We start from the raw sequence: 23,107 nt of genomic DNA, 5'->3' as shown, positions 1-23,107 counted from the left end.
AGAGGAATTTCTGTAAATCAGTGCTTGACGAATATGTTCAAAAATTAGGAGCCAATAAGAATATTTAGGAGCCAGGCATATTTTTTAGGAGCCAGACAGTTGGATTTGTATATAGATATATGGAGAATAACCCAAAAAGTTAGGAGCCAGGGGTAAAATTCTAGGAGCCAGTGTCTCCCAGGCTCCTGGATTTGTCGAGCCCTGCTGTAAATAATGAATACAATTGCTTTTTCTACTGAGACATCAAGTTCAAATTTCTTTTTTAGATTGTTTAATTGAAAGATACAACAATGATCAATATGTTCACAAGTGCATACAATAAACCTTTACTAGCTAGAAAGATTTGGCCAGATCCACAAACTAAATCAAAACTTTCATGTTATTACAAATTGTTGATGTACAAGTCCTATGTAGGAATGGCTACACAAGTCAGAACATGCTAACATCATAACAAATGGAACCAGAGATCATCATAAAGGAAAAGTGCTACTCAGTGTTGGCAACTGTTTCAGAAATGGTGTAAATGTTATACAAAGATAACTAATGTTAACTGTCTTCCTACAAACGTCACTTGGGACTCAAGGAGGAGATATTGAGGAATCTCTTCTCTATGCATAATGGAAATTGATTTACTGACAGTCAAACCATATGGCCTGAATGATTTAAACAAATATTTACACATCAGTATTTGCATTACTTTCTAATTATACTAGCAAGTATTCTGTCCCCATTATGAATGAGAATATAAAAGCACTATGACGACATATAATTAAGACGATTAGCACATAAAAACTGCTTTAAAAAGGTGCCATAGTGGCATTGCTATGGATAAGTTGAAAGTAAATATGGATCGTCCACTCAAATAACGCTAGATGCATGAAGTATTAATTCTATTGGTAGAAACTATATAAACATTAGAATGAATGGTATTTCTAGCTTGAAGAAATAAAAAAACAGTCTGTTTAATTGTTTTATAAAAAAAAAACCAGTGGGTTATACCTAATAGATCTCATTGCAATGTGTATTATTCATCATTTTAAAAGGTTTTGACCTTTTATTTTATTTTTACTTAATTTGTGCAGGATCTATTACTTCCTGCACATCCCCACAAGCGGGTACAAGGATTGTATTTTTTACAAGATGGTATAATTTGTCTCCAACATAGGAGGCGTTATATTTGTAAAAAGCTTTAATAGGTCTGTATTTCTCTAGAAATTTACAAGTGGTAACTCACTACGTTACTTTGTACATCAGTGTTTTAAACATTGTGTCTTTACTGATAAAAAGGTATGAAGGGAATAAATGTGATTAATGAATACATAATTACCTTCTACTCACCACCCTGGCTAAAAATCCAGAGTACAGTTTAAAAAATTGTAATCTGCGCTGCAGCAGGGTCAGCATTTAAGGACCAGCTTCAGTTTTGCAATTGTATTTGTAATAAATTCAAGTGAATAAAACTATTTTTGTATTCACGCCTGGCACTTCATACATACACTATCATTTTTCTTTGCATAAAAGGTATATTTTGTGGCTAATACTTTAGGTTATCTAGGTTTAACCGTTTATAGCTCCATGCACCTCTAATGTTGGGAATTGTGCATCGCTGATACAAGACACACCCTGACATAGGAATCCGTAGATGTATTTATTGGCTGCACACACCTTAAATTCCCAGCCTGGCAAAAGGGATATTGGTGAAGAAACCAACATAAATGGGATAGAAGTGTCAAACAAGTTCCAACAAATCTATTGGCAATCTGTAAGCTTTAGTGCCATTGTGTACTGTTGTTTTATAAGTCAGGTTAATAACTTATGTTAGAAATTAACATCTGTATAAGCATCTGCACAACGTTTAAAAATCAGAGATAAGGGGCCCCACCTCTTCCTACCACTTCTTGGTCAGTTCCAAATCTGCATTTCCTTAGCCAGATTCTGCTGCCAAAATCTGATTCATTTTCCTCTTTTCCAGACCACTTCTACACCCACATACATATAATGAATACATTTTTTTTTTTTTTTACTTTAAACGTGATTGCAAAAAAGTGCAAAAAGTTACAATACCCATCAAAAACAGTGATTTTTTAAAAAGATAAAACACCCTGATATGGTTCTGATGAGCTTATACAAGAACACTGGAATGTTGATCATCATTTGCTATGGCATCTGGTCAAAACATACAGCTAGAATCTTTGTTCCAGCTTGCATCATTTTTATTTTATTACTGCAAAGACCTACAGAACAAATATTTAAAAAAAAAAAAAAAGTTTGCCACAAATATTCCAGATACTGAGCAGCTCCTATAGCCCTGCAATTATGAGTCACTGGTGTATTAGCTTAATTAGATTCCATGTATATAACAAAGTTACAACCAGGAAGCACTTTGTATGCATAACTAATAAAATGCATTAGGAGCCCCAACAAAATAATTTATTTTCCATCAGCAGTACTTAGCATACAGTTCTACATCCAGCAGATGCAATGCTTATTTTCATAGGACCACTTCACTGAATATCATTTGAGACTACAGAAGGTGAAAAGTGAAAACATTAAAAAGGGACATTAAACACTAAATACATTTTATAAACATAGTATTGAGGTTATTTCCCACATCCATCTAATCATGAGTGCCGCCATGTTGAAATCTTTCACTACATTCCAGTGCTGGTCTGTTTAAACACATGCGGCAACTCTACTTCAGATACCTACGTGTAACCTAGGTTGCAAAATGGCTGTCAAGGATACCGGGCTGCAAGGGTTAAACCCCTACCCCCTACTACCTCACTCCCTCCTGTTTCTCAGTGGATTTGGGATCCTGAGATCAACTGCAATCTCCAAGACCTGTTTTGTAATGTGAACATTGTCAGAGAAGAGCTGATCTCTGACCGGGAAAACCCTTCTAGGCTGGCCGGGCTCCTGGAACTGCCAGCTGGCCGCACCACAACGGATACCCGCCTAACCCCTCTCAGGCTAGCCGGGCTCCTGGAACGCCCAGTCGGCCACTTCATGCTGGACACCAGCTAACTTTACCCATGGTCACTCCAGCGACCCTTTGCCTCAGAGCTCCGCTCTTCTGGGGATTGGTAGCCCCTGGGGAGGACAAGAGGTGGGGTGATTGCCGAAGGGATTGCCGGAGGGGAGCTCCTTTGGGAACCGGGGGTTTTGGACACCCCTACTCCCTATCTTTACCAGCAGGGCCGGATTGGGCAGCCGGGATACCGGGAAAAATCCCGTGGGCCGGCAGCTGAGTCAGCTCTCTGGGCTGGCTGCTGCAATAGAGAGCAGAGTAGCATCATCATTCAATTAGCGGCAGCCGGCTAGTTGGCTTCAAGGGCTGCGCATGCAAGCAATGGCTTTCAATTTGAATATGATTTGAAATAATTTGCATAGGTGGAGAGGGCGAATATTGAATATTTATTTATAATTAATTATGCTATACTGTAAACTGGCCGCTGCCGGGCTTCTCAGTCAGTGGCAGTGCTCCTCTTCCTCCTCACTCAGCTTATGCTCCGCCTCCGGGCAGACTGACAAGTCGGTCGTGCAATTCAGCATCTTAGAGGGCCTGCTGCCACTGCAGATAGATTAAGGAAGGTAACTTATTTTTTATTAATAATACTATTTTGTATATAAAAATTATTTTTATTAACTGGCTGTGGGGGGGCAGTGGCACAGGCACTCAAGTTTGTGTGTGGGGGTCCGTGTGAGCGGTGCGCTGTGACAGTGGAAGCAGGAGGTAAGTCCAGCCTGGCTGACAGAGGCAGCTGTATATGGAATATTCCAAAAAGATCGCAGATTCACATTGTCTATATTTCTATCTGCAAGTTTGAGCAAACTACTATTTGCAAATTTGCAGATAGAAATATACACTATGCGATCGTTAAACTTTTGGAATATTACAATTAGCCATGTTGTTTTGTTTCTGCAAAGGCAGCAGCCAGCCAGCCAGCCAGTTTGTTCCTCCTTGTCTGACCCCCGTTGACTGTAGCAGGGAATTGAATTGCGTTTTCTCCGTGCTCCTGTGCATACTCTGACTGTCAGCTCCCGCATGGCCAGCTCATGTTAAAAACATTCCGGTGTTGTCAGAGAGCACGGCACTGTCTGCAATCCTCTTCCCCCTCCTTCTTTCTGGATGAGAGAGCCATGCTGAATGAAATGAGAGGTAAGAGGAGTCAGAGGTTATCTCTTCTTATTAATGTAACCTGGGCAAGTGCGGTCAGCCTCCCTCTCTGCTGAGTTCTAAAGTTTAGTTAACCCATTTGTTCCCTATTATTTGTGTCTTGTGTGTAAAATGTGCTTCCTAATCATACTCATTGATGTGTTGTTTAGTCTAGGTACACACAAACACCTTAAAGAAATACCACAAATATATATATATATATATATATATATATATAATGTCTGTGTATGTGTGTATATAATATATATATATATAAATAAATATAAAAAGTGTGTGTGTGTATATGTGTATTGTGTATATATATATATATATATATATGTTTATATATATATATATATATATATATATATATATGTTTATATATATATATATATATATATATATATATATATATATATATATATATATATAGTATATATATCTCAAAATCACAAAAGTATTGCATTAAGCAATGATACTTTTTTTATTGGACTAACTATACATTTATAATATATAGTTAGTCCAATAAAAAAATTATCATTGCTCAATGGAATACTTTTGTGATTTTAACACAAAAGTATTTAGCACTGAAGGGGTCTGGGAGGTTTACGTGAGGGAGGGGAGCACTGCAGCATTATTTCTGGCAAGTTTCAGAATGTGTATGGCCTGGGCTGAAGGGGGCGTGGCTGGACTGGAGGGGGCGTGGCTGGCTTGGAGGGGGCGTGGCTGGGCCGGTCTATACAAATTTCCAGGGCCGGTCTGATTTCCCAGTCCGGCCCTGTTTACCAGGCTGTAACTCTGGTCCCCAGTAACGAATCACGTTGCATCTCGGGATTGAGAGCTTTCAAATGACACCATGGAAGTACTGCCGCTCCCCCGGGATCACCCCGAAACCACCACCTGTGTGTCCTAGGACTCTGTGGGACTGTAGCTGCTATAAGACCCTTTGTCTGTGTATAAAAGGAGTGTGTGTTTCCTAATAAATCAATTCTCGTTTCACCTGAATGCTAGTCTGTCTAGTTATTTGGGTGGGCTCCTGCTATAATCACTTTCTCCGCTACATAGCGGCTTGTTCCAGGTTGAGGAAGGACCCTCTGGCAGAGCAACCTAGTTGGGGTAGCCGGCATCTGCCACAGGGTGGGACCCTGAACACTGGTGCGGTCCAGGTATCAGGGTGGGCTACAGGCTGTGGTCACTTGCCAGCTACACAGCTGCAGTCGGCAGGGAGGAAGCAGGACCCCTCTTGGCGGAGCTACCCAGTCGGGGTAGCCGGGGTATCCGTCACAATGGCTGTACCCATGATTAGAGGGAGGTGCATAAAATGTATTTAGTATTCCTTGTTCGTTTTTGTGGATGTGCATGCAGAAACATGACAGATTAATTAGTATAGGAATGCTTTCAATAAAGATAAAGATTATTGCACAAATGCTGCTGAATTATTGATACCATGGGCTGAACTACCATTGGTGCAGCAGGTGCGGTGGCTCCAGGGCCTAGGTGCTGAGGGGGCCCATATCAACCAGTCTATACATAGGCTTGTGCAGGATGTGTACAATTCTAATGCAAGGGAGACTTTTATTAGTGCAGGTTGCAGGTCCATCTATTTATCCTCAAAATTATTATACAGAGCAGCATTAATTTTATTACTATTGCTTACTACTGAGTTACCTCTGGGGAGACCAAACATTTTTGCACCAGGGCCATCTGTTGAGTAGGTCCTCTACTGATTGATACGGTGGTATGCCAAGTGTATGGGCACTTGCAGATCATTACATTGTTGCAGATTTCCATATATACTGGAGGTCAGGCCTCAGAACTAAATTATCTACTCAGTCTTCTAAATATATTTTACCTTCCATTACTACAAGTTGTAATAAAACATACAAATGTAACTGGGATTGGGATTTTTCCTATTATGAGGACTTCATCCTTGCAGATAAGGAGGTACACAGCCCTGATAATAAGCCGATTGCTGAATAACAAAATTCTGCCCATGCATACTTGTTGCCATGGCAATAAGATTATTTAAACATTTACCCATGCTCTGGGCTTGGTGCTTACACTTCAAAATCAGATCAAAGGAAATGATCAACTGGTCTAAATACAGCACTGAGCTAATCAGGTGACGTATATGCATAGCCACGCTCACTGGCTGTGTTTAGCCCAGGAACCGCAGTGCATTTTAGCTCAGAAGCTGACTTTAACTATGTTGTTTCACCCCTTTTGCTCTGCAAGCAATAGTACAATAAGAAAATGATCTATTAGCTCATCAATATTTTATTATTGTTTAAAGATCCTTTGACACCATGAAGCTTTATGCTGGCAGCCCCTGTTAGACTACTACAAAATGCCTCTACACAAGGCCGGATTGGCCTACCAGGAAACCAGGAGATTTCCTGGTGGGCTGCAGCAGCTGGGGCTGGAAAGATACAATTTAATGGGGTTATTAATGAATGCAATTGGGTTTTAGGTTGCATATAACAACAATCAAGCACTTTTTTTTATAATATAATTCTGAAAAATAATATTAGGGGAAGGAGTATCCCGATAATCCCCTTTGAGAAAAATAGGGTGTGCGCATTCTACTGACTCAACGGAAAATAGGACTGATCTCAGAATTTCCCAGGGCTGCTTTTTATTCCCAGTCCAGCCCTGCCTCTACAGTTCTTAGACTAGAAACATAATATTAATAAATAAGGGAAGGTGAGGACCAGAACTAGTGCTACACATTGGCTCCCAGGCTTTGGCTACAATTAAGAATCATGTATTTTATTATGTAGGGCATTGAAGCCTCAGTATTGTGCTAATATCGCATGCAGTATGCTTATAACAGCAAATGAAGAAATACACTGGGAGGGCTCAGACTCCGCACAGTATATTTGCCTGGAAAATACAGTCTGAATATGAACTTGCAAGACACTAGAAGAAGGTGGTATTAGAAGTGTGTAAAGTGTAATTTGTCCGGGAAAGATAGACAATAGACATTATATAAATATTTTTGTTTGCACCTTCCACTGTATATAGGTACTTGAAAAATACTATTCAACATCTCATTTGCTGGTAAAACATTTTATGTCCAAAATGAAATGGGAAAAATGTTCCTTAAAAAAATCTCAGTAAGCAAACATTGATCAACCCAGTTGACTTTGGAAACTTTTCAGCTGACAGAAGTTCCTGACTGGTACAGAAAAAATAATTTGACAGAGACCAGTGATGCTACTGTAGTCAGGCTGAGTGTATATGTCTGCAATAACACACAGGAAAGAGAGGCAGAACATGTAAGGGGAGATAAGAGAACTGAAAGAATTATCTAGAAAGACGATGGGGCACTAGAAGAACCTCAATAGCCAACAACAGCTTTTTTTTTTTTATCATAATCAGGAAATCCCATGACTCAGCCAATTAAGACATCTCTAAGGACAAACAACAGAATTTAGTAAATAACTGGACTCCAACAAAATGTAAAACATCAATTAGAACTACTTTTTGGATTGTCTCCTATTTGCTATATTATGTCAAATGATCATCAGACTTCAGGGACACTAAAATCATTATTCATATATAAATAAATTGCAATTCATTCATTTTAAATAAACTGCATTGCAAAAGACTTGTATACAAAATAAATGTTTTAAAGGCATTTAAAACGGCAATATTGTTGTTTTGTAGTCCACAGAAATACCAGCGTCATTTGATGTGACAAATTAAGGACAAATAAAAATGAGGTGCTATCATCAAGTATATTGTGAATTCTACTGAACCCAGTCCTGCCTCTCTGGGAGCAGTGGAAAAAAAATACTTCCCACCGCTGTTTCTCACTACCTACCCATCCCCACAGACTGCTTAAAGGGATAGGAAAGTCAGATATTTTAAGACACTTTTAAATCCACTTCTATTTTCAAATGTGCTTTGTTCTCTTGGTATCCCATGTTGAAAAATAATACGCACATATCCTACACTAGTGGGAGCTAGCTGCTGATTAGTACCAGCACACATTTGTCTCTTGTGATTGGCTAACCAGATGTGTTCAGTTAGCTGTCATTAGTGCATTGCTGCTTCTTCAAGAAAGGATAGCACGAGAATGAAACAAATGTGATAATAGAAGCAAATTGGAAAGTTGCTTAAAATTGTATGTTCTATCCAAATTATGAAAAAACATTTTAGGGCTTTCTGTCCCTTTAAGTCAAAATTAAACTTTCATGATTCAGACAGGGCATGACATTTACTTTTATCATCAAATTTTCTTTATTCTCTTGGTATTCTTTGTTGAAAGCTAAACCTAGGTAGGCTCAAAATGATTTTTAAGCCATTGAAGGCAGCCTCTTATTTCAGTGCTTTTTGACAGTTTTTCACAGCTAAACACTGCTAGTTCATGTGTGCCATATAGATAACAATGAGCGAACTCCCATGGAGTTATTTATGAGTCAGCACTGATTAGTTAAAATGCAAATCTGTCAAAAGAACTGAGATAAGGGGCAGTCTGCAGAGGCTTATATATAAGATCATAGAGGTTAAAAAGAAAATGTATGCTTACCTGATAAATGTATTTCTTTTTTTACACGATGAGTCCACGGATCATCTTAATTACTAATGGGATATTAACCTCCTGGTCAGCAGGAGGAGGCAATGAGCACCACAGCAGAGCTGTTAAATAGCTCCCCCCTTCCCTGCCACTCCAGTCATTCGACCGAAGTTAGGAAGAGAAAGGAAAAGCCAAGGTGCAGAGGTGTCTGAAGTTTACAATAGCCCACAACCTGTCTTACAAAAACAGGGCGGGCCGTGGACTCATCGTGTCAAAAAAGAAATAAATTTATCAGATAAGCATGAATTTTCCTTTCTTTTTTAAGACACGATGAGTCCACGGATCATCTTAATTACTAATGGGATACACTACCAAAGCTAGAGTACACAGATGATACGGGAGGGACAAGACAGGGAACCTAAATGGAAGGCACCACTGCTTGAAGAACCTCTCTCTCAAAAACGGCCTTAGTCGAGGCAAAAATGTCAAATTTGTAGAATTTTGAAAAACTGTGAAGAGAAGACCAAGTTGCAGCCTTAAAAATCTGTTCCACAGAAGCTGCATTCTTGAATGCCCATGAGGAAGCAACAGCCCTCGTGGAATGAGCCGCAACTCTCTCAGGAGGCTGCTACCCAGCAGTCTCAAAGGCAAAAAGTATGATACTCCTCAGCCAAAAAGAAAGAGAAGTAGCCGTTGCGTTCTGTCTCTTGCGTTCACTTGAGAAAACCACAAACAAAGAAGAAGACTGACGACAGTCCTTAGTTGTCTGCAGGTAAAACTTTAAAGCACAGACCGCGTCCAAAATGTGCAGACGTCTTTCCTTCTGAGAAGAAGGATTAGGACACAAGAAAAGAACAACAATCTCATGATTATTGTTCCGATCAGAAACAACCTTAGGAAGACATCCTAATTTAGTACATAAAGCAACCTTATCTGGATGGAAAAATAAGATAAGGAGACTCATATTGTAATGCCGAGAGCTCTGACTCTCTGTATTAAATGAACAGAACCCGAGGGTAGATTTAAACTCTCAACCCTCTGCTTCTCAACCAGATGTGCAAGACATTAAGCTACACTAGAGAGTAACAAGAAAGAAAACTTTCCCAGATAACAACTTAATATCTATGGAATGCATAGGCTCAAAGCAGAGCCCCTTGAAAAACTCTGAGAACTAAATTCAGATTCCATGGAGGAGTAACTGGTTTAAACACAGGCCTGATCCCAACCAAGGCCTGAAAATGTGATTGTACATCTGGGACATCTGCCCGATGTCTGTGTAACAAAAAGGATAAAGACAGAGATTTGACCCCTTAGGGAACTTGACTATAAACCTTTCTCCAAACCCTCCAGGAGAAATGATAAAATTCTAGGAATCCTAACTCTACTCCATGAGTAGCCCATGGATTCACACCAATAGAGATATTTACGTCATATCCTATGATAAATGTTTCTAGAGACGGGCCTACGAGCCTGAATCATGGTCTTAATGAGAAACCAGAGTTGGATGAAGGAGGGGCCCTTGAAATAGAAGGTCCTTCCTTAACGGAAGTCTCCAAGGTGGCAGAGATGACATGTCCACCAGGTCTGCATATCAAAGCCTGCAAGGCGAAGCCGGTGCTATGAGGATCACTAATGCCCTCTCCTGCACACTTCGAGCAATGACCCGAGAAAGAAAAGCAAGAATGGGCCTCCGTCCACTGAATTATATTGAATACCTCTGTCATCGCTATGGAACTCCTCGTTCCTCCCTAATGATCGGTGTAAGCTACTGACGTTCTCTTGTTCGACTGGAACCTGATAAACTGGACCGAGGCTAACTGAGGCCAGGCCAGAAGAACCTTATAATCGCTCTCAGCTCCAGAATGTTTAACGGAAGAACAGACTCTGGCTGAATCCAAACCCCCTGAGCCCTTAGGGAGCCACAGATTGCTCCCCACCCTAAAAGGCTAGCGTCAGTTGTCACAATAACCCAAGATGGTCTGTAAAAGCAGGATCCCTTGGAGAGATGCTCCAGAGACAACTACCATTGAAGAGAATCCCTTGTCTCCTGCTCCAGCAGAATTTGAGGAGACAAATCTGTATGATCTCCGATCCACCGCCTGAACATGCTTAACTGTAGGAGGTCTGAAATGGAACCGAGTAAACGGGATGGATGTCCCTTGCCACCACCATCAGCCAGATTACCTCCATATACTGAGCCACTGAAGGCTGAGGAGAGGACTGAATGATTAGACAAGTATCGATGATCTCTGATGTCTTAACATTCTATCAGAAAAATCTTCAATGACATGGAAACTACTATGGTTCCCAAGAAAGTTACACATGTGCCTGGTACTAAGAAACTCCATCCAAATAAACCTTCCACATGGAAGATCGCCAAAAGGATAACACCATGTCTGTGTGAAATCTTGATAAAAAACTCAGAGTTGTGGCAAGACCGAAAGAAAGAGCCACGAACTCGAAACGTTTGTCCAAAAATGCAAACCTTAGAACTTGAGACGATTCCTTTGAATGGCACATGAAGGTACGCGTCCTTTAAATCCACTGCTGTCATAAATTGACCATCTTGAACCAAGGGAAGAATGGAACGAATAGTTTCCATCTTGAAGGACGGGACACAAAGAAATTTATTTAGACTCTTGAGATCTAAAAAGTGGTCTGAAGGTTCACTCTTTTCTGGGAGCAACAAACCTATTGGAATAAAAAACCACAAACCTGTACCTGTATTGGAACTGGACCAATCACTCCCAGGTCTGAGAGGTCACCTATGCGGTGTAAGAACGCCTCTCCTTTTATCTGATTTGCAGATAATCCTGAAAGCAGAAACCTGCCTAAGGGAGGAATTTTTTTTAACTCTAATTTGTATCCCTGGTACACTATGTTCTATTACCCAGGGATCCTGAACATCTTGAACCTAAGCCTGAGCGAAGACAGAAATTCTGCTCCCTACAATATCCGATCGCAGATCGGGAGCATGTCCTTCATGCTGTCTAGGATTCAACAGCAGGCTAATTGGATTCTTTTTCTTTTTTTAAATTCTCTAAATTTCAAAAGATATTATTTCCGACAAGCCAGGTCCCAACAAGGTCTTCTCCTTGTAAGGAATTGCTAAAAGCTTAGAGCATACATCCGTAGAGCAAGGCTCTAACTATAAGAGCTGGAACAGAGAAACCTGAAAACAATGCTCCCAGTTTGAAAACTTGAAGGGAAGAATTTGAAATAAAGGAATTAGCCAATCTGAGAGTTTTTATCCTACCCTGGATATTACTCAGGGGAGATTCTGACATAGTAGGATCAGACAAGCTACACAGCTGGTTGCCATTATAAGCCCTGGTGTACATCATTTCCAATTTTTGGCCATAGAGTTTTTGAAAAACCCAACTATCCTCTAAGGGTATAGTAGTTCTCTTAGCTAAGCTGGAAGCTACTCCTTCCACCCTAAGGAATGTTTGCCCAGCCTCCTTAGCTGAATCGGCTATGGGAAACATCTTCGAAATATAGAGAATGCGGTGTCTTCCATTCCTTATAATTAACCGGATGCCCTAGGATAGATTACACCGGTAATGTTGGAGTCACCCAGGGTAGCTAAAACCTCCTAAAGTAACAAATGGAGGTGTTCAAGCTAAAACTGAAAGAAAAAACAACCCCAGGATCCAATAAAATAATATACCATCTGAGCTTGAGAATTCCCTCTCAGATAATCTCGAATTATCTTCCCCTTTCAGGTAACAGGGAAGAACCAGTCGGAATAGCGACCACACAAAGATCATGGAAAATAATTCCTCTAGTAAGGTTTTCCACCAATAAACATATAATGCCTGAAATGTAGGGAAACTCCAGAGGAGTGAGAGAGGAATCACAGGGTACTGCATGTGGACTACAAAATTTGGTGGGACACTATAAGAGAATTTAGTTAACAGACTCCTAAACAGCAAACACCCTAAAAAGGAGTAGGCTCAGAAAAAAATGAACATTTTTACTAAAAATTAACACATAAAAAACGTTACTGTCCCTTTAAATTTTAAAAGTAACTTATTACAGATAGCAGAGGCAAGCTAAATTAGTTACCAACAATGCTGATCATAGACATCACCATGACATTAAAAAAGCAATGTCTTGTGCAGCAATTCCAGCTGGAAATCACAAGGAACCGCAGAGCACTGCATGTGAGATAGTAAAAATAATATACCCTTCTTTAAGTAACCTGTTTCACATATACTAGGGTAATAAAATAAAGACTGAATTAGTTGTTAGAAAAAATAACATATAGCCAGAGATACTGTCTCCTTAAATGATAAAAAGAAACACATCTTTATTATAAGGGCAGACATGGTTGAAACAAGTATGAAGGATTGTCAGTACTGTTAAATTCTGAACTATCAGAGCGCTGTCTGAAGCGCACGCATTTAGAGGAGAATACCTCCGTGACTTCTGAAAACCGGAAGGAGGAAATGTTATTAAATAAGCTTTATGCGTCCTCAACTCTTTCGAAGCTAAAGCTCAGGGTGCTGCATGAAAAAAACAATTCTATCATATTGCAACGAGTGGTTTTAGTGCGCATGTCTGCGGCTCTGGTTCTGATGTCAGAGAAACTCAAGCCTTTTGTGCTGACCCCCTCTGATCCTTCCGATAACAGAAGCGTAGCAAAGTGGCGCGTAACAACATTGGCGCCACACCAAAACTCCGCCCATCGTGGGCGTTACCAAATGCCATCTCCCGGTCGCCATTAATGTTTAACAAGTGAAGGCGCCGGGAGAACAACAGACCGCCCAGAAACTGTCAGCCATACACTGAAACCGCAACACTAGTAATGTAAAGTGCAAGTAACAGCCATTCCCAGACATACAGCCTAAGGAACCACCAACATGGGGCCTGCAGTATTAGCCCACAGCAAAATGTAATACATTGGGTAGCTGTCCGTCCCAGACACACAGCACGAACGTGGAAACATTCAAAGCATTGGGTAGCTGTTAGCCTTACATTGAGCTTACAGTAATAGCTACATCAATATGCAAAAGTCCCGGTCGCCTAATAGACCGCCGGGAGGAGAGCTAATGCATCACATCCCATGCGTTCAACTGTCCCAGGTGTCCCCTAAATCGCCTAGGAGAAATAAACCCTGTAACCCATAGTAAAGAGTCAAACTTAATGAGGTCTAAATAAAAAATAAAGTGTCTAACCGTCTTCTGAGTTTACTTCAACTCCCCAGAAAGAAAGTCAGCACTTTCCTCATTTTCTGCCTGACAGCAAGGCAGTTCCAGGTTTAAGAGGTCCTCTCTCTCCCATGGACCTGTAATATAATAAAAATCCTGAGTAAAAATCCCTCAGATTTTCTTGGTAAGGGCAGCATTAGTATGGGAGGTACAGTGAGAATGATGTCCCACAAGTTCCCATTGCTTTAAAGCCACCATAAGCTCTACTACACCCTATAACAAAGCAGCACAATCTGGCACTACTTTAAAAATAATAAACTCTTGATTGAAGAATCTAAACTAACACATCACTTTACCTCTTCCTATCACTAACGTAGGCAAAGAGAATGACTGGAGTGGGAGGGAAGGGGTGAGCTATTTAACAGCTCTGCTGTGGTGCTCTTTGCCTCCTCCTGCTGACCAGGAGGTGAATATCCCATTAGTAATTAAGATGATCCGTGGACTCATCATGTCTTAAAAAAGAAAGTATATTAATATAACTGTGTTGGTTATGCAAAACTGGGGAATGGGTAATAAAGGGATTATCTATTTTTTAAAGTAGACTGTGAATTATATTTTGAGTTCAGTATCCATTTCTTCTGTGCTTAGCATTATAATTAAGAGGGCATAGTGTTATTAAAGGGACATGAAACCAAACCTTTTTTCTTTCACGATTCAGATCCAGCATACAATTTTAAACAACTTTACAATTTACTTCTATTAACAACTTTGTTTCATTCTCTTGGTATCTTTTATTGAAGGAGCAGTAATGCACTACTGGGAGCCCCCTGAACACAACAGTAAGCCAATGATAAGAAGTATATATGTGCAGCCACCTATCAGCAGCTAGCTCCCAGCTGCTAAACCTAGCTAGGTATGCTTTTCAACAATGGACACCAAGAGAACCAAGCAAATTAGATAATAGAAGTAAATTGGAAAGTTATTTAAAATTGTATGCTCTATCAGAATCATTAAATAAACATTTTGTTCGTTATGTCCCTTTAAGTGAGAAAACCTAATGCTGAAATGTTCAGTGACTATGAATTTGTATTTATTGGGCTATAGTACCGAGCTTGTGATTACAGCAGTCACATTGGTTTTCCATACCTGCTGATATCTGGATAGCCCTCCAATAGGAATCATGTTTTGAATACTCAGTTTCCATGGTAGTCAATACCAATATCATACAAAGTTTGTTTCAGGTATAATATTTTTTTTCTTTTTGCCATTGGGTTTTCATGTTTAAAAAAGTCCCTAAATATAATCAATATGTTTCTTTTACCACTTTTAGCCATTTTACAATAATTGGCAGCTACAACTAAAGAGAATAAAAAATTATTAACCCAACAAATATTAATTCATATAGAAAGAAAATGTGACAGTGAAAAGGACATGACACCAAAAACATTTGTTTCATGATTCAGATAGAACGTCATTTTAAACCACTTTACGATTTACTTTTATAAGATAATTTTCTTTGTTCTCTTGGTATTCTTTGTTAAAAAGAATACCTAGGTTGACTCGCGATCCGCAATGCACCACTGGGAACTAGCTGCTGATAGGTGGCTGCACATATATGCCACTAATCATTGGTTCACTGAGTGTGTTCAGATAGGTTCCTGTAATGCAATGATGCTACTTCAACAAAGGATACAAAAGGAATGAAGCAAATATGCCAATTGATGTTAATGGGATAGTTGTTTACAACTGTGTGCTGTATCTAAAAACATGAAAGAAAAAAAAAATGGGATTTCATAACCCTTTAACCTACAAACTTAATCACTTCACGCTGTTAGGACATTCCATGCCGTCCTAACAGCGCTGCTTAAAGGAACAGTCAAAATAAAACTTTCATGATTCAGATAGAGCATGCAATTTTAAATAACTTTCCAATTTACTTCTGTTATCAAATCTCTTGGTATCTTTTATTGAAAAGTAAAACTAGTTAGGCTCATAAGAGCTCAGGAGTGTGCACGTGTCTTCAGTACTCTATGGCAGCAGTGTTCTGCAATACTGTATTGTATAACAAAGATACAAATAATGAGCAAAACACTGCTGTCAAGAGTACTAAAGACACATGCACACTCCTGAGCAATATTGTATAACAAAGATACAAATAATGTTGCAAAACACTGCTGTCAGAGTACTAAAGACACGTGCACACTCATGAGCTCTTATGAGCCTACCTAGTTTTACTCTTCAATAAAACATACCAAGAGAACAAAGCAAATCTGATTACAGAAGTAAATTGGAAAGTTGTTTAAAATTGCATGCTCTATCTGAATAATGAAAGTTTAATTTTGACTTGTGTCCCTTTAATGCCGAACATACCTTATAAGGCATCATGCAGCCTCTCCCTTTTGATGAACACAGGATTGGCCTGGGGAAGCATGCCTAGTAATGTAGGCAGCCCCCCATGATCCAATCCCGGCCTTAAAATCACATGATCACATCGACAATTGTGCAATTCCATTTTTGCATTTGTCCCAATGTTAATCACTTGTGCCCGGTGTGAAGAGGTCAATATGAAGCAAATTTGTATTTGAGAAAAAAAAAAAAATCAATCACTGTATGTTAAATTCAATAAGGGATTCTTATCACAATACATATTTACATTTGATTACATTTTACCAAGTATTTTCTTTAAAAAACAGGATTGTTTCAGATACCATCTTAAAGGGAAATAGAACCTAAAAGGTTTCCTTCAGGATTTAGAAATAGCATGCAATTTTAAACATCCAGTTTACTTCTATTATTTAATTTGCTTAGTTCTCTTGGTGTCCTTTGTTTAAAAGCATACATAGGTAGGTACAGGAGCTGGGAGCTAGCTGTTGATTAGTGGCTGTGCATATACTGTATGCATCTTGTCATTGGCTTACCAATATGTTCAGCTAGCTCCCAGTAGTGCATTACTGCTTTAAAGGATACCAAGAGAATTAATCACATTTAATAATACAAGTAAATTGGAAAGGTGTCTAAAAACCTAAGCTCTATCAAAAAAGAAACATTTGGGGTTTAATGTCTCTTTAAATTGACTTTAACAGTGTTTGTCAAAATTCTCACTATACACAGTTAATACTGAGAATGCAGTACATACGGAGTAAAATATAGCTGCAAACCCCATGTTTCAAGGCATATTTCACTGATTGCCTGTACTTAGTATCCCCTTACTACCACCTATTTAAGAATTGGTTAAAGCACTTACCAGTGGTATTCATGTCTGGACACTGCAAAATTACTAAATGATTCATCTGGGTCTTCCACCTCATAAATTGCCGATTCATCGTTTTTGTCGGAAACCAGGGTATATGGCAAGTTTTCATATTCTGGAATTTCTTCATAGTGACATATGTTTTCATATTCTGGAGGATCAAGGTCTGTAAAATCTACTGCAGATGGCAATAGTTCCTTCTGTGATAAAAACAATTCCTCATCAAGAGATGATGTTGTAGGTTTACTTGCAATGCTGAACTCACTCTTGTGTTTCAGCTTTCTCTTTGGGGTTGAAGGACTGTAAGAATCTGCAGAACGTGCCTTTGCTGGTTTATTTCTACACGGTACCGGCATCGGACTGCTTCCTGAGCAAGAAATATCACTGGAAGCACTTTCTGAGGATTTGCAACCTCTGGACAAAAACTTCTGAAAGTCACTTTTTATTATACACACGGATAACTTCATAGTTAAAAATGTTCGTAATGAGCTCTTTTTAGGGCTCTCTTTAAAGGGCTTGTCTATTCTATCCATATCCACAGAAGACAATGATTTAGCTCTCGGTTTGGTAATTGGGCTAACAGCTTCATTGTTTAAAGAAGACTTCAAGGACTCTTGGTTGCCTACAAGTGGTAAAATGGGATGTGGCAGCTTCCAAACTGGTTTTTCTGGAGGCTGCTTTGGAGTATTAAATAAAGATGATAGACTTTGTTCATTAGCGAAAGGGTGACGGTTTTCTTCCGCACCTGCAACACCTCTTGAAGCTGAACTATTATTAAAGTCATGAAGTTTATCAATCTGCTCTTCTGAAGCAGATTTTTTAAGCAGGCCAGCTGCAGGCAAACTGTGTCTTTGTGGCTTCTTTGGAGGAACCCTTGGTGAATTTACATTTTTTGTGATGTTAGTATTTTTTGTCTCAGTAGTAGTTCTAAGACTTTTATTTGAATGGGAATTCTGTTCACAAATTAATTTCAGCTGCTTAGGCAAACTCATGGACAGTGAACTAAATCTTACAAAGCAGCTTTTTTCCATAAAATCAGGAGTACTTGGATTATTCTCCTCTTGATTATCTGCTGTTGATCGAACAGTGTCTGAATTGACAGAAATATCCTCCTTTTCCACTATACTGACCTCATCTACAGTTCTTATAGCAACAATTTGGTTTAAAATTGCATTGCATTTATCAGAAGGTTCCACTTGTTTATTGCAGTTGTCAATTCCATTTAATTCATGTTCACTAAAATTTTGTGAATAAGCAACTAAGGAAGCAGGATTTTCATTACCTTCCGTGGGGCTTTCAATACAGTCTTGGCGCACTAGACATGGTGTTCGTAACTTCCTAGGTTTTGGTACAGGGAGAACCTTAAGTGGAGGTGGTGCTCGTTGTGGGGGACACAGAATGTTACCGTCTTCCCTAGTTGACCACTTACCAGTTACTGAATTGCCATTAAGATGCTTCTCACGTCCCATAATTTCAGAATCTGAATGGAGTTCTGAACTGCTTTTAAGAAGAAGAGAACGTGACTCCTCAACCTCTGATTTATTATGATTTTCCACATTATGTGTAAGTTCCTCACAGATGGAAAAAGATGTCTCTGAAGTTTTGTGCCCAGTTTTGCAGTTGACAGAAGTATGAGTAACCTTCCTAAAATCCCTTTCTGAATTCTCATATTTGTAGGCATGTCCATTTGTGAAAACACTCTTGTTTAGAACATCTTTGTCCTTATCTACAGGAGAGTTGGCTTTTAAAATTGTTTGTTGTGCTTTACCCCCCTTTACTTGTTGGCTGCAAGGTTTCTTGTTTGGCCTTGTACACGACAATGGCTGACCCCAATTTTTTCTGTTTTCTAAATTCTCTAACCTTTCTATCACGATGTGATTTTTTTGTAAACACTCCCCATTTCCAATTTTATTGCCACAGTCACAATTACAAGAACCAGATGGAATAATGTAGGTAGAGCTTTCAATTGTGTCCTTTTTCCATCTCACGTTTTCAGAGCTGTTGCCTTTATGAAGTTCTTTGCTAATATTTACTGATTTTATAGCTGATTGTGGTCTATCTTCAGAGACAGAGGAGCCTTTAAGGACCTTGGGTTTTGGTGCAATTGTTGGTTTAGACTTCCTGGAGGACTGTGATGCACTTGACAGGACTAAATCTGGTTTGGGTGCAACTGGTGGAGGGCTCGGCTTCTGAGCCAGCACATGTTTTGGTTTTGGGGCCACTGGAGGCTTCTTAACGTCTAGGAAAGACAAAAAAACAAAGCAAATTAGTTACTGAATTACATAATAATATGTATGATTATAACAGTATGAGAGTCATAACTTACAAATGTACAACCATAAAAAATAAAGAGAGACCCTTTATTAGATTCGGTATTAACAAATACATATTACTTTTGCCAGCCACGGGGCTGAGGAGACAGATCATCATTTCTTTTAAAGTAAAAGGTAGATTTTTTATCAAGATATACATAGAATAATTTTTTTAAAAATTAGAAAACTGTAAAAACACTGCAAAATGAAATCTGTTAACAATAATTGAGTTTTCTGCAGTTTATGTGACCTTGCTACATGCTACAAAAGTGATTGCTTAGATCAGTTCAGGTCTTGGAATAACCACAACAAAAAAGAACAGCTAAACACACTCCAAAGGAGTTGGGGGGTAATAAGAAAATACGTTACTGAGTTATAGCATTTTCTCATAGCTCTATAACTAAGCTTAATCCCCCAAAGGGGGAAAACATATTTATAAATCAGCTACGAGTGGCAATGCACTTCCACTACAAAGTAAAACAAGGATAACATTTGGAGGCTACACACGTATGCCGCTCCTGATTGGCTCACTAGTCATGTCTATGTCACGATCATCAGTGCATTGCTGCTTAACCCCCTTTGCTATATGCCAGCAATAGTGCAATAGAAAAATGTTCTAATGCATACTGCAGACTTCACAAGCATAGCACATATCTGTCCATAATTAGCCTCAGTGGATCTAATCAGATAAGTAACTGCAAAACAATGGAACTTTTGCTAACATAAGGACAGTGGCTAGCTTTGCCTACTTTAGTAACAACTCCGGATTGGCTCCTGGAAATAAGGCAAGTGGTAGGTGTAATTTGGCTAATGAAAAACATTTGCAGCAAACAAAGTGTTAAAAGCACCCCCTATAGAACTGCCACTGCAATTGACAAAAACCTAGCATGTTACTTTATTGCAAGACTGCATGAAAATATTGTAATTACAAAGATGTCTTATGTCCTGACAGCCTATTCTAACTTGTCAATTCTCTATTTGAAAGAAAGAACTTCTAATATTTGTATAATACTCCCTTGGCAAAGGGAATGTCCAGAGCAGAGTGGAGTGTAGAAATAAATGTATATGTAATCAAAGACCGCTGCTCCCTAACTTGTCCGCCTGCTCTGAGGCGGCGGACAGAAATCAACTCGATCAAATACGATCGTGTTGATTGACACCCCCTGCTAGCGGCCGATTGGTTGTGAATCTGCAGGGGGCAGCATTGCACCAGCAGGTCACAAGAGCTGCTGGTGCAATGATAAATGCTGAAAGCGTATGCTGTTGACATTTATCGATGTGCAGCGGACATCATATCATTGTTAAATATGCCCCATAGAGTCTGCCTCAACGGTTTGCAGTCTTGTACATTTACTCCTTGGCTGATAGTTTTACACACATGGAGACAAGATAATAAAGAATTAAACAAAATATTTAATATTTTAAAAAAAGAATGAAATAAAAAGTAAAAAAGTGTAATAAAAGTAAAAAAAAGTTCAACAATCAATTAAGAAGCAATAACGTAATTTACACCATGATGTGTAAAAAAAACTTCAGTTGATCTATAAATTTGAAATACTCAGATATAATCTATTTTTTTTAGGAACTTGCAGGAAGCCCGTCTTATATTATTTTTAAAACTGGAGTAAATAAAAAGTTAAATTAAAAATACATTGTTAAAGGGACATTCAACACTGCCCACAACATTAATCTATGTTGAAAAACTATAAATAAAGATCAAGCTGCAACGTGCCCCCTTTCTCTTACTTACCGCCTTCACTGTTGAATCGTCTACGATAACTTCAAAATTGGTGTCCTAACATGGCTTCCTAACTCCCCCCACTGTGACGTATTCAGCTTCTTTTTCAAACCAGCAGCCAATGATAGCCCATTCATCGGACTGAAATCCAAGCGCGTTCACGGCCGTTAGCGCATGCGCGATACACTAGGAACAGTAAAAGCGGAACCATAATAAGCAAAGTTGTTTCCGTTCCGCTTATATTACGCATAGTACTCTATTTCGTTCTATTAGGTAAAACCCGATCCGATATGCAGCGTCGCCTGCAAATGCCGGTGACGCTGAATTTTGCGCTGGTTTGGTATCCTATATACGGCGTAACCTAGAAGTTACGCCCGTATATTTCTGCCGTCGCCCGTAGTTTTTTGGGCCATAGGCAGGTATACCAAACCCGCGCAGTTTGGTATCCAATATACAGCGTAAGGACTTACGTGGCGAAAATAGAGAAATCTTACTCCATTTTCACCTCGCCACAAAAAGCAGCCGTAGTAAGCCTTACGCTGTCTATTGGAGCCCCGTAACTCCCTAAACTACCTGTCAAATAAACCTAACACCTAACACATGCGCAATGTCTATCTACCTGTCAACCGCGATCTGCTAAATAAAACCTAACACCTAACGCATGCGCAATGTCTATCTACCTGTCAACCGCGATCCTCCGCCGCAATCCCTAATAAAATATTTAACCCCTAAACCGCCGCCCCCTACATTAACTACCTTCTAATGTGATCCCCCTACACCGTCGCCAACTATATTAAACTACCCCCTAAAGTGAGCCCCTTACACCGCCGCCATCTACCTTACCTACCCCCTAAAGTGAGCTCCTACCCCGCCGCCATCTATTTTAAAATTATTAACCCCTAATTTAATCCCCCTACCCCGCCGCCACCTATATTAAATTATTTAACCCCTAAAATACTAAACTATCCCTACCCCTAAACCTAAGTCTAACCCTACAAATAGCCCTGAAAAGGGCTTTTTGCGTGGCATTACCCCAAAGTAAACTGCTCTTTTGCCAGCCCTTAAAAGGGCTTTTTGCGGGGCATGCCCCAAAGAAAACTGCTCTTTTACCAGCCCTTAAAAGGGCTTTTGGCGGGGCTTTGTCACAAAGTAAACTGCTCTTTTGCCTACAATCTAAATCCCCCTACACAGTTTACTTTGGGGTAATGCCACGCAAAAAGCCATTTTCAGGGCTATTTGTAGGGTTAGACTTAGGTTTAGGGGTAGGGATAGTTTAGTATTTTAGGGGTTAAATAATTTAATATAGGTGGCGGCGGGGTAAGGGGATTAAATTAGGGGTCAATAATGTTAAAATAGATGGCGACGGGGTAGGAGCTCACTTTAGGGGGTAGGTAAGGTAGATGGTGGCGGTGTAAGGGGCTCACTTTAGGGGGTAGTTTAATATAGTTGGCGACGGTGTAGGGGGATCACATTAGGGGGTAGTTAAAGTAAGGGGCGGCGGTTTAGTGGTTAAATATTTTATTAGGGATTGCGGCGGAGGATCGCGGTTGACAGGTGTTAGGTTTTATTTAGCAGATCGCGGTTGACAGGTAGATAGACATTGCACATGCGTTAGGTGTTAGGTTTATTTGGCAGGTAGTTTAGGGAGTTACGGGGCTCCAATAGACAGCGTAAGGCTTACTACGGCTGCTTTTTGTGGCGAGGTGAAAATGGAGTAAGATTTCTCCATTTTCGCCACGTAAGTCCTTATGCTGTATATTGGATACCAAACTGCGCGGGTTTGGTATACCTGCCTATGGCCCAAAAAACTACGGGCGACGGCAGAAATATACGGGCGTAACTTCTAGGTTAAGCCGTATATAGGATACCAAACCAGCGTAAAAGTCAGCGTCGCCGGCATTTGCGGGCGACGCTGCATATCGGATCGGGTTTTACCTAATAGAACGAAATAGAGTACTATGCTTAATATAAGCGGA

At 39.6% G+C, this 23,107-nt stretch overlaps 1 protein-coding gene across 1 annotated transcript in view; it reads right to left on the bottom strand.

Moving 5' to 3' along the window:
• Positions 1-23,107, bottom strand: part of FGD6 (FYVE, RhoGEF and PH domain containing 6) — a 269,170-nt gene that overhangs the window by 197,896 nt on the left and 48,167 nt on the right. Inside the window, exon 2 of the mRNA XM_053716891.1 lies at positions 17,076-19,320. Coding sequence (XP_053572866.1) covers positions 17,076-19,320 — 2,245 coding nt within the window. The remainder of the gene's footprint in view (positions 1-17,075; positions 19,321-23,107) is intronic.

This window comes from Bombina bombina, chromosome 6, assembly GCF_027579735.1.
Source record: "Bombina bombina isolate aBomBom1 chromosome 6, aBomBom1.pri, whole genome shotgun sequence".
Lineage (NCBI taxonomy): Eukaryota > Metazoa > Chordata > Amphibia > Anura > Bombinatoridae > Bombina > Bombina bombina.
This window is presented reverse-complemented; position numbering and strand designations above follow the sequence as displayed.